The sequence below is a fragment of the Hoplias malabaricus genome, chromosome 16, assembly GCF_029633855.1.
Source record: "Hoplias malabaricus isolate fHopMal1 chromosome 16, fHopMal1.hap1, whole genome shotgun sequence".
NCBI lineage: Eukaryota > Metazoa > Chordata > Actinopteri > Characiformes > Erythrinidae > Hoplias > Hoplias malabaricus.
This window is the reverse complement of record NC_089815.1, coordinates 9,898,116-9,914,211: the sequence shown is the minus strand read 5'-3', so window position 1 is coordinate 9,914,211 and position 16,096 is coordinate 9,898,116. Positions and strand designations below refer to the sequence as shown.

General features: G+C 43.8%; 1 protein-coding gene across 1 annotated transcript in view; it reads right to left on the bottom strand.

The window, feature by feature from the left end:
- Positions 1-16,096, bottom strand: part of sox6 (SRY-box transcription factor 6) — a 150,574-nt gene that overhangs the window by 39,816 nt on the left and 94,662 nt on the right. The window contains exon 9 of the mRNA XM_066647123.1: positions 15,808-15,876. Coding sequence (XP_066503220.1) covers positions 15,808-15,876 — 69 coding nt within the window. The remainder of the gene's footprint in view (positions 1-15,807; positions 15,877-16,096) is intronic.

Below are 16,096 nucleotides of genomic sequence, written 5' to 3'. Positions count from 1 at the left end.
CCGTACCAGTGCATCATTTCTGTATCATGCATATTGTATCTGGAAAATATCTTTAAGCATCAGGAAATGGTATGATATTTTTGCCATATCAGTCACCCCTACTTCTACCCCTGCCAAGTGGCTGGCTGCCCGGAGCATTAGCATTGCCAGTGCGATCTTCAGGAGTGCGGAAGAATGGGGCAGAGCAGATGTGAGCAGTAAGTGTTTGGCACCTCTGCCCCCTGTGCACCTCGTAAACGTGGCCCAATTGTAACCCCAGGCCAGCTTGGCCCTTTGTCTTTGCCCATCCTGAGCGCGGGGTGCTGCTGAATTTTGCCATCTGCCCCCAAAGCTTCATTAAAGATACATGAAGGAGCCCTCCCCGTGGCCTTATGAGGAACAGGTGCTATTGTTTGTCCCTGAAGACCTGCTGTAGAGGATGTAACTCACAGTACTTGAGGAAGAGCATCTGTAGCAATCAGTCAGACGCTACACCCCCCCACACCCCATCCCTCCACCCTCTCGCTGTCCATGCTGGGGGTTGGAGCAATAGCATGAGAGAGAGAGAGAGAGAGAGAGAGAGAGAGAGAAATCATACAGAAAAGGCTTCTATTTATCATCATTTCACAGCAGCTGATGAAGTCTGCAGTGGTACAAGTTACAATCTGTCAGAAACACCCAACACTGGAAATATCTTAACTACTCTCAGCTGTTCTGGGAGCAGGACTTACTGTTCTAACTGCATTCTTACAGCCTCTGTTCTGAGTTAGAATCAGCTGAGGATGTTTACCATGCAGAATATACTGTATGCTGAATGATTGAAAAAAAGAGGGTTGTTGGGGGAGGGGGAGGTCCTTGAGTAAATAGAGAGCTATGGATTAATCAATGTTGTTAGTGGAACTGTTGACATCAGCACTTAGATTCAGTAATGGTTTACAACAGCAGCTAATCCTAAGGTCAGACAGCACACTCAGGGAACATGGGCTAGGCACGGATTACTATTAGACCCACCAGAATGTATGTGTGTGTGTGTGTGTGTGTGTGTGTGTGTGTGTGGAGGAGGGGTGTATCCAGTATATGTAGCAGACTATGTATCGTTTGAGTCATATCAACACCTCATAGCACCTCATAATATTCTTTCATAATTCATATGCTCCCAGGTGCTCTTTCCATTAATTTGGATTTTTCATAATGAACAGATTAAACAAGATATTTTCAAAATATATGATTCATTCAAATTAGAATGACCCATTGCTTTTTTTAAACCATATTCGAGATCCATAAAATGTGCACATTGCACTATATGTACAGTGCATAAGTGAGCCTAGGTTTATTTAATTCCCGGTCAAAACTAAGTTATACTTTTTTTTTCAGGAGATGTATGTCTCCACAAGGAAGAGGAAGTCAAAGGGAAATAGGTGAAGTGAGTTTCAGAGTAAGTTCGTTATCTGACGTTCTTCACAGGGCTCTGTCGTCAGTTCATTTTAAAGTTTTCAATTTTAAAGTTAGTTTAAACATACTGATATTGACAAAGCCAAGAGGTTCATGTTTGAGGGTGACGTCATGTTTCTTGTTTGTTTTTGGCAGTTTTTCTTCGGCTTTTATATTGGTCTTATATATATTGTATCGACCGTAATATTTAAAAAATATATATCATGATATAAATGTCGGCCATATTGTCCAGCTCTGCACTAATGGCCAAAGTGTAGTATTCAACATCACAGGTAGTAACTGAGCATCTGTTTTGGGGTTTTTTTTCTCTTCTTCATGCTATTAAAAATTAATGACATGCTTAATAGCTGGAAGGGTGGTCTCTTGACTTTTGCACATCACTGTCTGTATGCATGTGTGTGTGTTTGCATTGTGGTGTTCTATCTTAGCCATCACATATGCGGATAGAAAATGGAGATGTACAAGCCATTACTGCGCTCAATAGAGCCCCTGTCAGCAACCATGCTCCTCACTGTCTTTTAAGAAGGCTGGCTGGGACCAGGAGAAGCTTTCCCTCCGCCTGTCCCCCAGCACCCTGTAACATGAAAACACAGTTTGATCTGTGGCAAACATCACTCCAGGACATAGGGCTAGCTCCTTCTTTAAAACCAAGAAGGAAAGTGGGGGTGGGGTGAAGCGGTAGGGGGTGTGTGTGGGGGGGGGGAGTTGTTTTAACATGTCCAAAATGCCTTTCAATGTTGACAAGATAAGATAGAGGATGGGGAGGAGAGCGAGACCTTTTTTCCACGCTCTCACTTTTTCTTTTGAGTTGTAGCTGTTGAAAATGATGCATACACGCACCCGCACGCACATGCTCTGGTGCCGCAGGTTAAATATTATGTGCCACTCAACGCGCTGAAAGGAGAACTACCAACAAACGCAAAGAGAGGAGTGCCATGACTTCCAGTGCACAACAATGTTATTCACATTTCTAGCCATTTCCATTGATATCGGAGGTTTGAAAGTACAAAGTAGCACTTAAATGCCTGTTTCTTCACTCGCCTTTTGTTGAGATATTACCATGAGTGCTACTAAGTCTTGTGGGGGGAAAAAAATAAATCAGGCCCCTTTAGTCTGAAAGAAAGGCCTTTTACTGCTACTGTAAGCACAGATACTTCACACTTTGTGCCCCCCCCCCCCCAGCTCCAGGCTACCCCAGGCTGAACAGCTATGAATGAAAACCACCTTAGGGGATCCATTTTAAGGCTGAGCGATTCCAGAAGAGCTGGCAACCGAGCTCAATCTGCGCGGCAAGCGCCAATGGCATGAACTCCGTACCCGTTACTGTACAAAGTTTCTGGAAGCTCCCCAGAAGAGAGAGAGAGAGAGAGAGAGAGAGAGAGAGATAGTGAGAGTGAAAGAATTCCTGCTGAATTCAATTACTTCTGGGCTCCAGAGTCCATGTGCTACTTTGTTCAAGAGTGGGTCAATTCATAAAATAATCCCAGAGATCCCTGAGCACACATTACACACAAATCACAGGTCATTTATCAGTTAACCAGCACTGTTACATGAAGCTGCTCTAGCTCTGAGCTAATGGCTTCCACAACACATACACACACAAAAATCGGGAGCTACCGTTTATTTAATTTCCAGTGAAAACAGACATTAGGCAGAGGTTATCCATTTTTCAGGAGATGTCTCTCATGTCCACTTGTTTGAGGAGGAGAACAGCTCCTCCTTTTTTTCTAGGAACACTTCAGACCACCAACATCTAAGACAGCAAGCAACTTCAAAACTTAGGAGGTGGAGAACCCCTGAAATATTTACTATTATTTTTGACTTGTATTGTTTTAAAAATAAATTTCTGCTGATGCTGGAAAAAATTATAACTTAAATTTAGATTAATCAAAGTATGGCCTCTGGATTTTAAACTTTGATGAAGCAAATCTTAATAAAGACAAAACCAAATTGCCTTTACTTGCTTTTTAACATGCTTTTTATTCAGTAAGATTTACTCATTTGTTCTTTAAATTGTGTCACGAATTGTAGTAAAAAGTTTTTATAAGTCTTTTTTCCCCCTTTCCCTACATATTTGGGAAATGTTACATACACTACATATACACACACAGCGTCTCTGGATTCTTATCAACGTGGCTGATATTGTGTGGGGCCACTGGCTGCTGTTTCAGTCCCTGATGGCAATCAGGGCGTGTGGATCGATAGGGCTGAGTGGGACTTTGATCCCCTCTGCTTTCTGTCGGCACAGGTTCGGAATTAAGCTCAGGCCTCCTCCCCCTCCTCCTCCTCCTCCTCCTAGCTGCAGACTAAACGTATTGTTCTCCTCTCCTCAGGTCTTCAGCTGAGGACTGATCCAAGAACCACCCCCCATCCGTGCTGCAGCTCTGGGTCAGCCACAAAGAGGCTTTGTGTGGCCCGAGCCCCCTTCCTCAAGCCCACCGGCCCAGGCTTATCGGCTTCAGGAGCGGGCTATGTGTTTTTTTTTTTTTTTTTGGATTGACAGGTAAAAGATTAACATCTCCCATTGCTGAGCACACTCCTGATCCTGAACAGGTTGCATTTACTCAGTAAGACAAGCAAACAGTGCTTCAGACTGAGTGGGCTGTTTGTGTGTAGGTGTGTGTCGTGCCATTGGACAAAAGCTTGGAGTGACATGGACTAATGCGGCCGGTGGTCAATGTGTGTGTTTATGTGTGTGTGTGTGTGAGACACGCAGGCAAGGTGCACAGAAACTAGACACCGCCCTGCTCTCGGCCAGTCTGGAGGAATAACCAATAGATGACTTCTTGTTCCGCTAATTCCTTACACAGTAAAACAAGAGCTCTTGGAAAAGTGCCACTCCAATATGTCTATATTAAGTCTGGGGCTGTTAAAAAGCAGGACAACCCCCCTGCTTCCAAACCCAACCTCTCTCTCTCTCTCTCTGTCTAAGAGCACTTGGCTGCAAACTACCTTATATTACTCATGCAAGTGAGCTTTTAATATCACTAGCTCTTATGACCAAAGCAAATAACGTTCTGATTCTGGACCTGTTATGTTTTTTTTTTTCTTAATCAAAACACATTCAGCAAATTTTAATTTATGAATGATTAAATGAGTGCATGTATTTGGACCAATATTAGGAGATGAAGTGCTTGCTTCTTGCTGACGTGCAGAAATTAGTAAATTAGCAAAGTACAAAGGCGTGAGGGGGCGGGTTATTCCCAAAAGAGGAGCAATGAAATGTGATCAGTGTGTGTTCTACAGAAATGTGTACTTAAGGCGAATTCTTGTACCAGCCTCAAAGAAGCTGAAATGTAATTTAAGTTTGTAAATATTTCAGGCAATTAGGTTTGTATTGCATATAAAATATCAAAGATGAGCCTAAGGCTCCGCGCTCTTTGGAGCTTCGTGCTGCTGTAGCGCGCTAAAGTGTGCAACACACTCGCGCTTTCTGCTTCCTTCTGTCAGACTCCTCTCATCGCTAAATCCTCTCGCTGCGTTCTCCAGCAGTGGTCACTTCTTTAGTCTCAGATCACTGCAGTGCTGGATGCTGAACCGGCCCAGGACTCGTGAGTCACATGATGCAGGAGAAGAATGAGGAAAAAAGTGTGTGTGTGTGTGGAAGGGGTAGTGGTGGGGGGGGGAGCATTCGGGTAAAGTGTGGTCCTAAAAGGGCTTGCAGCAAAGGGGAAAACCCCATACGGATTTGCTCAAACAGCATGGGTAATAGGGAAGAAGAGGACAGATGTAAACAAATCCACAAGTCAGTCTCTGTGGCCAACATCATAACCCCACAAGATAACATCCCAGACCCTTGAGAAAGCGCACCTGGAAAATACAATTCTTTGAGATGACGGACGAAAGCATGTAACTGCATTCATCATAGTGTTTTAATGGCAGTCATTAAAATAAATGAAAGAGAAAGAGATGGGCATGTGCTTTCTTAATTTTCATTATTTTTTTTCCTTTTTACTTTAACTGAGGATTACTGAATTATAAAACACCTAGCATAAAAAGAGCAGGACTGGTGCTGTTACAGAAATGTACTTCAAGGTGCTTCAAGTAAGGATAAACAGTTGTGAATACTTTAGCAAGCTTTAACATCCTTTAACATCTGTTTACTACAAATATGGTGCTTTTAACAGCATGTATAAACATGTTTATAGCATTTCCCTTAATTTGATAATCATTTACATACTAACAGTGACTCCTTTACTCAAGAAGTTACAGGAGCAATTTGCAAACGGATAAAACGCTCTCCTCTCTTTTTTTCTTCCCCCCTCTGCTTTTTAGACCTCTATTTGCAAACACACATCAATTTGGCCATCCAAACATTGTCCAGGGCGGTCTCGGAGCCTTCAGGACCCTAATGAAGAAATGTTCTGGGTCTAATGCAGGAGCAGGGGGGAAGAACTGGAGTCAGGCCACCGCCTAATCTAATAATGGAGCCGCACAGAGAGGGGCTCGCAGAGCTGGGAGAACTGTTTCCTCTTCTTCCTGTGGTCCGGGCAGAGACTGAGCTAGTGTGTCTTCACAATTGCCTCCCAGCAGCTGGGGCCGGCAGAGAACAACAGAGGCCACTCTGTTGTCCGGCAGAAAGCTGAGATTGTTGTGCTGGGGACTTTATTGCAGGCACATGAGCGCAGTCGAGACTCAAAACGCGCTCAAATGTCATGTGCACACCCAGTGACGGGCCAGAATAATTATACTAAAAAAAAATGGGGGACAGAGGAGAGAGAGAGAGAGAGAGAGAGAGAAAGAGAGAGAGAAAAGACAACAACAATTCAGTGTCTATGAAAAACGGACGAAGGACAAAACGGCCCATTCATTGTGTTCCGCGGGGAATGCTTGGACTCTCCTCCGCCCCATCCGAAAAACAAAGCGGCCCTTTTTTTGTGCCGCGAGGCACAGGGGCTGAATGCTTTGCTTTGCCACCCTAGCCCTAAGAAAACACGGGCCCCCTTTCTAAACTGCTGGCTGGCCGCACACAGTAGAGACTATTAATGTCTACTCCCAGCAGCCCCCTCCACCTCCTCCTCCACCAAACCGTGTGTATGTTTGTGTGTGCATATATGTGTGTGTGTGTGTGTGTGCCCACTGCGGAGGCTAAGGGCCATGTTAAAAAGCCAACGCAAAGACAAAACAGTTTGCTCAACATTAACAAGGAAAACACTGGCCTAAGCAGGAGGGGAGAGGAGGCCGAGGCCACATCAACACTGGGGGATTTGTTTCTCCACCAACTGATATTTTTCCCAGTTGCAAGGACTGGCCGGTCACAACTGACTTACCGCTTCATCTGAGAGGGGAAGAAGAGAACAAGGAGGAGGCAGGGTCCAGACAGGTGCCTTGTGATGAGATTCAGGGGTGTGATGAGGCCCAGACAAGTGCTCATTTTATGCCATGGCTGTCACTTACAATACCCTACAGATATACCCTTTCCGTCAGTCGCCTAGACACACACTTTCAGCTGCGTTCACATTGTAAGGTGGAGATTGAGAACGCGAGGTGAGAACGGAAGAATCATCCATTGGTTATTTACACACAAAAAAAAAGAATAAAAAAATGTATTTGCGCAAAGACAGAACGATTATTTAAACATAGTCTAAAAGGCAAAGGGAGCATGGGCCATGACAAAGCTGCCTAATTAATTAGTATTATCACCCGGCAGAGGAGCCAGTGTGATATTGCAGCATACATTACCAGCTCCCCAAGCCTGATCAGAAAACCCCTCAGGTAACCCATTTAAGACACACCCAGGTGAGACTTTCGCACGTCGCAACTGTTCATGTGACAGCCTCGGCGCTGCGTGCCTGGTACCTTCATTAGCGCAGCTTAGCCACTGACGTGTTGAAACATAATGCTTTATCGTTAATTACCAGGATGTGCTGAGAGTTGTATGTAAAACCGTGGTCTAACTGCTTTTATTTACCTTAGAACTAAGGTTTGAACTAACTCAGTTTGAGAACCAGGGAGGTAGTAATGAACAACAACAATAAAAAAAGGATTTGGGATGTGTATTACTACAGGAACTCATTTTCAGTTGAATGTATTGTGATAGGAATCCTGCAAAACAACTGCTGTATTCTTTATACATGATGGTTCTGTTGAAAAAAACTCTAAAAGTAAAGGGGTGTCCTGTGATTATACATGGGTAGCAGTCACTACCAGCCTCTTCTCAGTGCTAACCTAACCAATTCAGGCTACTGTTTATATTCCTAATGCCAGAATTTGTTTGAAATGAGCAGCGACATTAACCATTCCGCCTTCATCCACTTAGCTTAATTTCAAAACCATCACAGCCCTTTGCTGAGGTTGTAGCTATTAGGCCCATTTTTGTGCATCATTAAGTTTTAACACAGGGGTCTGCGAAAGCTTTATTGTTCAAATTGCACATGACTTTATTTAACGTCAGCATTTATTCTGCTTCCTGACAAGAAGTCACATTTCATAACTAATTAAATTGATCCCCACCCCCCCACCCCTGCCTCCTCTACCCTATACTCTCCAACCAAGCACACTAAATGGAATTATTTGTATCCAAGTGTCAATATATTAAATCAAAGGGGGCTAATGAGTCGGGTCACAGCTTTCTTTTATCTCCGCTCTCGCATGTTGGGATCTTCATCAGCTAAAGTCTCTCTCTAAATGGAAGATGAGTGTGGCTCAGGCTCCACTGCACTGGGCTCAAGCCAAGTGCATTTGATGAGACTGTTATGGCCCTAATCCTGCTAGCAGGAAAAGCTAGTGCACTGCATTCTGGAAAAAGCAGGGCAAAATCACTCACACACACACACACACACACACAAAATCCCTAACACTCATTTCCTTCCTTATTAGACTCTATTTGCCTGGCAGACAATGCTAATTGGCAACACATTCTTTTTTCGAGCAGCTTGTTTTCCCTATTGTCGATGCATGAATGAGACTTTAGCATAAGAGATCACAAGGGTGCTGGGAGACAACAGAAAACATGTAACAAGAGGCAAATTAGGAATGCTACCTTTGTTCAATTAGCCACCCCTATATTTATCTAAAAACCCTGGCTAAATAATTCACCATTATATTGCGCCTGGTGAATTTGAGGGAGCTTAATGAAATATTGGATTTAATCGGTGGTCGCTGAATTAAAAAGGCAAACTAAATTGCTCAGGGCTAAAGACAAAGCTGTGGTAATTAGCTTCATCTGGAGGAGCTGAATAATAGCACTGTGATATGTTTGTAAAGTGAAGATATGGCTACGCGGAAAGCTACATTTGCTTTCTGGGCCCTTCTGTCTCAAAAAAATTAAATAAAAAATAATTTAAAAAAAGCAGCATCAGAAGCAGTTTCACACAAACTCAACTCACCTGAACAATGTCACAAAAAGTGCGCCATTAAGGGAGCTCCGTTTAGAGCCAGTTTAGAAATGGGTGAAGAAAAGCAGCACTATTCTATTCTCTCAGGAAAAGATACACGTATGAAGGCCACAAAGGCCTGGGTGTTTAATTAAGCGGCTCTATTGGGCCGAGGCAGACAGGGCTTCTCTTTATTGAACTTCCCCTGTGAATTCTGTCACTGGGCTGTAACACTGGGAAAAGGAGGCAGTACACTATTACGCAATGACCTCAACAGACTCCTGTGATTCTTCCATTTGTGGATGTGAACTACAACATTCTGCAGCAAAGTGACTTTTAGAATAATGAACTTTTAAAACTATATATTTTTATTATTTTGCTTTTTGTTTAAAAAAACAGTTTTCAGATCCAAAAATATATATAAAATAAATTTAATGAGGTTACTCTTCAGCACTGTGAAGATCGGATCGATCTGCATCCTTTCAGACCCATAACGTTGACGTTGTCATCTCACAATGAAATGATGGACACAAACACCTGTGATTTGTTATTGTTTTGCAAATATTAACATGTGTATGACCTTCTATCGCATAAAAATAAAAATCTGAAGTTACTGGGACAGTTGTGTTCTGACACAATGTCCTGTGCAGTTGCTAGCAGATCTATAGGTGTATCTATATTATTCCACATCCTTATGCCAGTGGATTATCTCAGCTAGTGATTTCACACATTTACACAGTGATGTAATTCAATTGAGACATATGAAAACCACATGAGGAAAGTAAGTGTTAAAAAATGTTTTTTAATGCTGCTGTGAACTTTAATGTAATATATAGCCCACTGTATTGGTTGTAGCCTTGTGCCAGGCTAAAAAGGCTAGACTGAGGGCATTGTGTTTCTCTAGTTATGAGTGAGCCTGTAGAGCTGTCTCTGATTAACCCTTTAGCCTGCCCCCTGCTCACACTGGCTTCCTGTCCCTCTTTCGCCGCTAAACACTGCTCTGAGGGCAGCCTCCCAGTGGGCCTGGGGAAATGGCACACATATGAGATAGATCAAGCTCACACAAACACACACACAAACACTTTAACGCAGAGACATATGCCTGTCAGTTCGCAGGAACAAAGGCATGTCCCGGAGGCCCTCTGCTCCGACTGGCCCCTCAGTCTGTTAACAATACTGATATACAGACAGAGGAAAAGTCTCTCTCTCTATCACACACACACACACACACACACACACACACACACCACACACCACACACACATTCATACAATGTCTCTCATGTCTGCTTAGGTTCCCTTTATTGCAGTCTGTCTGCCACCGCTATGGAGGTGGTTAGTTCTGTATAATTAAAATGAATCTTTTATCTGGGGGGCCTGTGTGCAGCTATTATCATTTAACCCTTGGAAACCTCCTGCTGCTCCCCCACACCATTTAAAACCACATGAGAGGAAACCTTTACCGCTTTGAAGTGAGCACTGACAACAATTTCTGCTTTAACTACGCAAGCAGTACTCCTAACCCAGGAGGAATGCAGACACCGCTGAGAGAGAGAGAGAGAGAGACTGCCTGATAGATGAAAATATAACTGACCTTAAACAGTGGTCTTCCATAACCAGGTATTAACCCTCAGATGCTTCCATTATTGTGGGTGATAAGAAAAGCCATGGTGTAATTTGATAATAATAATAATAATCATTTCTCACATGAAGCTTATTGAGTCAGAAGATATTCTGTGGGCAGTGCTGGTTCTAACCTTTCAGCTGACGCCACATTTGTTTATAAGTAGAAGAGACAATGTTGTATAATTAGAGTTTATAGAAATACTTCATAGATGTGTTCCACCGTGTGTTTACATTTACTGATGTCCAAACACACATATCAATACAGAATGTAACCTGAATGCTAGCTTTAACCATGCGATTAATGATTGCAGCTGTTGGGGTGTAACACTACAGTAGTACAGGATGTGGCTTCCGAATTTGTTTACTATTTTCAGTTTGTTTACTTTTACCTCAGATCCCATGCATTGTTTATTAACTTTTGGCTTAATTATCATTTGTGATTATTTGTTATTGTTGTTACATTTTGTCATAGAGCACCCTTAATAATCCTAAATATAATATTAACATTAGATAAGATTTGTTGACTTTATTCATGTAGCGGAGCTAGGAGGCAGAAGGAGCGCAGAAGAGAGCTGTTTTTTTGGTCACAAACACTGGTGAATTTTGGTAACTTTTTGGCTACCTATTGCTGCCAAAAACACTGGAGAACAGAGGAGAAGGGATTAGCCGAGAGTAAAGGAGGAGCGGATGGTTGTGGGTGTGTGGGGGGGGGCTCCGTGGAGCTGGGGGTGGAGGACACCGGAAGCTGGCCACGTGCAGGTCTCTGTCAGAGAAGAACAGGGAGGAAGCGGAGCCCCCATGGTTCAGATAAGTAGAAGCAGGCCTGCACAATGCCAGAGTGTCTAAAAGCACCAGGCCCTTCTTTAAAACACAGGATGCAGCAGAGGAGGGACAACAATGGCCCCTGAGCCGGACAAACACCGGCTCTGTCTGACAACAAACGCTGCTCAGTGTGAAAGTGACTAGCCCTCTGTGATACTGTTGCGGCTGTGTCGGGTGGGATGTGTGTGCGCGAGTGTGTGTGTGTTTGGGGGGAGACCTAATAACCCTCCTGTTTGCTGTGATATGAGACACATGGCAGGTGTAATAGTGGAATTCTTTTCTCAAACACGTCAGAAGCCTGGGCTCATTCTTTGAAATGTGAAGATAAAGTTCACGCTGACCTTTGGGGGAGTATTTCTCTTCTCCTGATGCAAGTGTGTGTGTGTTTGTGAGATGAGCCCTCCACCTGTGTGTGTTCTCCTGTGCGTGTCACCTCGGCTCGCGCCGTACCAGCCCCAGCGTGCAGGAATGTCTGGCGCTGTGCCAGCTGGAGACTCTCTTTAGGCAGCCTGAGTCTAAAGTCTAAGTCAACCTGAGACTAACCCAGCTGGGCCCAGCAGCTGCCTCAGCTGCCCAGCGCTCACTTCGCATGGCAGAGAGGGACGCACACTCACAGAGAGAGAGAGGGGGGGTGCTTCCAGAAGGTAATGTTTGTATTAAAATTTCCCATGATAAATAAAATGCATCGCCAAAAATAATACATTTACAGAAAAAGTTATAAACCTTCTAAACTTTCAGTGGAAGTCAATGTATTCAGAGTTTATTTTGGAGCATTTCTATTGGTCCATTCATCATGGAATTTTCATACAATATGAAGGACACCTGCTGTGTTCAAATGATGCAGGAAAATAAACATGGAGCTGTGTTTCTCATGTAATTATTTAAATGAGCAAACATATCATACACAATTTATTTAAATTTTTATTTTATGTTATTTTTTTGCTTGTACTTGCTGCTTATCTTCTAGTGATTTTTTCCATAAGCCTTTGTGCCAGGCATGTGTGAAAAACAGAACTGGAACTTTTAAGGTGATTAATTGCATACAGAAAAATCCTTGGCGAGAATCAAGCGTTTGGCCTGCAACTTTCAGCACTGTTTTATTAAGTCATTTCATAGACTGCTGCTCATGTTGGTAACATATGCAATCCATCCGTTCCATCCACTATAATTACTACAGCCATATGACAGAGTCCACTTCTGCTCGAGCTCCAAAATAATCTTGTGGAACTGTCGTGGGGAATGCCTTTTTCATAAACAAGGCGCTGGAACCCGGTCCTTCGGTTGACTGAAGCCGAGGCCGAATGGCTAAGAACAACAAAGCTCTGCTGCTGCATCTATTTTTGCTCGTCGGTCGAAGGCGAGTGGCTTTTCCGTAGTCTTATTTGTCCGGCTTTACTTGTCTTACATAAGTAACACATTTTCACTCGCAGATCAAGATTTGACTTTGACATTTGTTGTTAATTGTCCTAAAGCCTTTCCTTCAATCCCAGGCGGTGGGGCTCGGTTTATACATGAAGCGCACTGTGGTAATCCGCTGGCTGGATGGAATTAGTTGCCGTATGAATTTTTTTTTAACAAGAGGCTTAGCCTAAGCGAATAAAGAGATGGATGCAAGGGAGAGAGGGAAAAGAGGGGAAAACCTTGGGTTTAAAGTTCTGATAAGCCCATAACGCTGTAATCTAAACATCTGCTATCTGTAAAACAAGTGACATTGTAATCCCAAAGGACAAAGACTCAATCTCCCTCGCTCTGTCCGCTCTATGTGTATAAATGGGGAAAGTGAATAGTAGAGAGAAGGCAATTTAAAAGTGGCTCGCTTGGACAACTGACAACTTCAGACCAGATTTTCTTTTTTCCCCTGCTCTCTTTTTCTTTCTCTCTCTCTCCTTTCTTTTCCCCTCATAAAATCACAACATTCAGTGTCAGTAGGGTATTGGGTTACATCCCTGTTGGATTTATTTGGATCTCAAGTTGGTCTGGTTTACAGAATCTGCTGATGTGATCAGTTACATCATCGATAATGGCTGGAAGAGGAAAAATACCCCTAAGCTCCAGGGCCCTCCTGAGCCAAAACAGTAGCGCAGTTCTGACGGAGAAGCTGGCTCTGTGTGAAAACAGAGCGTGAACGCTGTGGTAAACTGATCCCTCCTCGCTATTCTACCACTCACCTTTAACTGCTGCTCCACCAAGACTGGAGAGCTTGTTTGGAGCACTAATTAACTCAAAGCTGTTGTGTATTAAGGGCACTGGGCATTTTTAAGAGCTGCCTCTAATGAAAACAGAGTGCCAGTGGACTGCATTAGCGAGCCTCCTCCCTCTCTTCCCCTAATCATCCTCCTCTTGTCTTTCCTCTCTTCCCTGTGGTCTTTTCTTTTTTACGAGCAGCTACTGCCACTGGAGATGGAAGTTAAAGTGGGTCTGGAGAGGAAGTGAACCATAATGACATGCAGAAAGAGAGAGAGAGAGAGAGAGAGAGATTTGGCAGAAGTGGATACAGGCTCTAAACCCAACTTTTCTTGGTAGCGCCCCGTGCTTGTACTTGTGGTTTGAGTTTGAACAGATGGTGGCCATCTCTTTTGTTTTCATCATGGACAGGCAACGTGGTCTGAGTGGAGGGGGATCGGAGAGGGACTGCACAGCTGCCTGGGATGGAATGGAGCTGGACACTTTAGCCAGATCTGCTGCTCTGGAGGAAGAGAGGCGGAAGAAAAGGCAAAGAAAAGAGACGAAACCAACAGGGCTCCACTCTTGACAACAATGCCCAAGCTCTCCTCTAAGGGCTGCTGACTCAGTTTACAGGACGAGTGTGTGAGGGTCCTTTCAGGAGTGGAGAGAATGATACTTCACACATGTGGTGCTGGGAAAAGTAGCAAAAAAAAAAAAAAAAGTCCATGAGGGGTGCAGGGCCATGCTCCGTCAGCCCTTCAGCAGTCGGGGGCAAGTGACGGAGAGCCCTTTCTCTAGGGAAGTGCACTTGAAAGAGGTTTTACTGTCATGCTTTAAATCCTGCTGTTGTGCAGTGGGCCATGTAAATCAAACAGGAGCTTGCTTCACCCCGACACATCCGAGTAGGATGTAGGTGGGGAACGATGGGAGGTGGAGAGGGGAGACCTAAAATACTGTATGGACCTTGCCGGAATTCTCCAAGGCCTCTCTCAAGTTTGGGGGAGGCAGGGTCTTCACCGCGCGAGGGTGAATGCCTCTGGCTTTCATTTGAAGAGCCTCAAGCCTTGAGCTTTGAAGTGCAAGTCAAACGCAAAGAGAGCTATAACCCAAACTACCTTAACCAGTCTTGACCTCAGCCTAGAAGCCCTGTCGCCCAGTGAAATAAAGAGTGAAATGTGAGCGAAGTGTGTGTAAGCCGAGGGGACGAAGAGGTGACTGACAACATACTGCATTGGGTGTTAGCATGGGAAAGAGAGGGGGGCGGAGGGGAGTAGAGGGACGAAAAGGTGGGGTGGGGAAAGCTGTACCTGTCTCCACTCCGCAAGAGAGTGTGAGTGAGAGAAAGAGAAAGAGAGAGAGAGAGGGAAAGAAAGAAGCTGTGGAGGAGGGCTTCTCCTGGCACAGCTAACACCCAGCACCCTTGGCTTTCATGTGTACGGCGTGTGTGAAGACCTTGACCGCTGCCACTGGCCAGCTTGTGCATGTCCAGCGCTCAGGCTGGGTGGTCTGCTAACCTTGCTCAACGGAACACCACATACCACACACAGCACAGCCCATCATGTAGATGCACACACACACTCACTACACACGCTGGCACCCTCATTCTTCTTCCTCTCCATCCCCCTTCTTTCTTTGCAAATATGTCATGTTTATTTACGCTGCCCCTGTTATTTTCTTCATTTTCTCCTTATGTGAACACTCCAGCTGCCTCCTAATGTTTCCCTATATATCCCACAATAATAAGTTCATAGAAGAAAATAAAAGAGGGAAAACCCCACTATGAGGCAAAACAACACACTTAAACACCGACTGCGTGTCTTTTTTTTTTAAGTAAACTTCAGATGAACTTATTTTGAAGAACAACTTTAAAGTGAAATCAGCAAAAGATCACTCAAACTGACTTAAAATAAGCAGCAAATATTTGGGAAAGGTGTAACCTGTGTCAACAGGAGAGTTAACTTTTCCCTCAAACACTCCTCAGTCTTACAGTTAACATTCAAGCTTTGTTCTTCTCATCTGATTTTATTTTTTCCCCCACTAACGAACTTCAATGGCGTTTGTGCCCCTGCAATCTTTAGACACACAAAAAAATGCAAAAAAAAAAAAATAGAGTGTTGCCTCACTCTATTTTCTCACCCTTTCCCTATCAATGTCTTCATTAATTAGTGAGTGCTAATTATTCCCCTCCATTTACAAACCCTCCCCAGTTGCCAGTGGCCAATTACTGGTAACCTGAACGATGACTGCAACAGGGTGAAGAGCAGGAGACAGAGAGACAGACATGAAACCCGCTTGTCGAGGCCAGTCAACAGGAGGGTGGGTGAAGTCCAAACGAGAGCCATCATCAGAGGCCTCCGCCGAACTTCACCCCTCAGAGAGCTGAACTATAATTAAATAGCTGTGCAACAATAGGCACGTAAACAAAAAAAAAGAAAGCAAGCACTGACCTGAATCTGTTGTTGAAGGAGATTGATTTTGTGCTGCTGTTGAAGTAGTTGCTGTTGCTGTCTGGCAATCTGAGGAAGGGAACAAAGGTTTTTTGTTTATTATTTTAGATTACTGCTCTACTGAAGCACAATCTAAAAGAAGTGACCCTACAGAATTTTAGTTTTGTTTTGTTTAAAAAAATAATAATAAAATTCAAATTTTGACCAAATGAGAAAAGGTAAAATGATAAAAAATGGAGTGAGTAGATTAAAAGGGCCACAAAGGAGTTTCATAATCTAAGAATTAAAT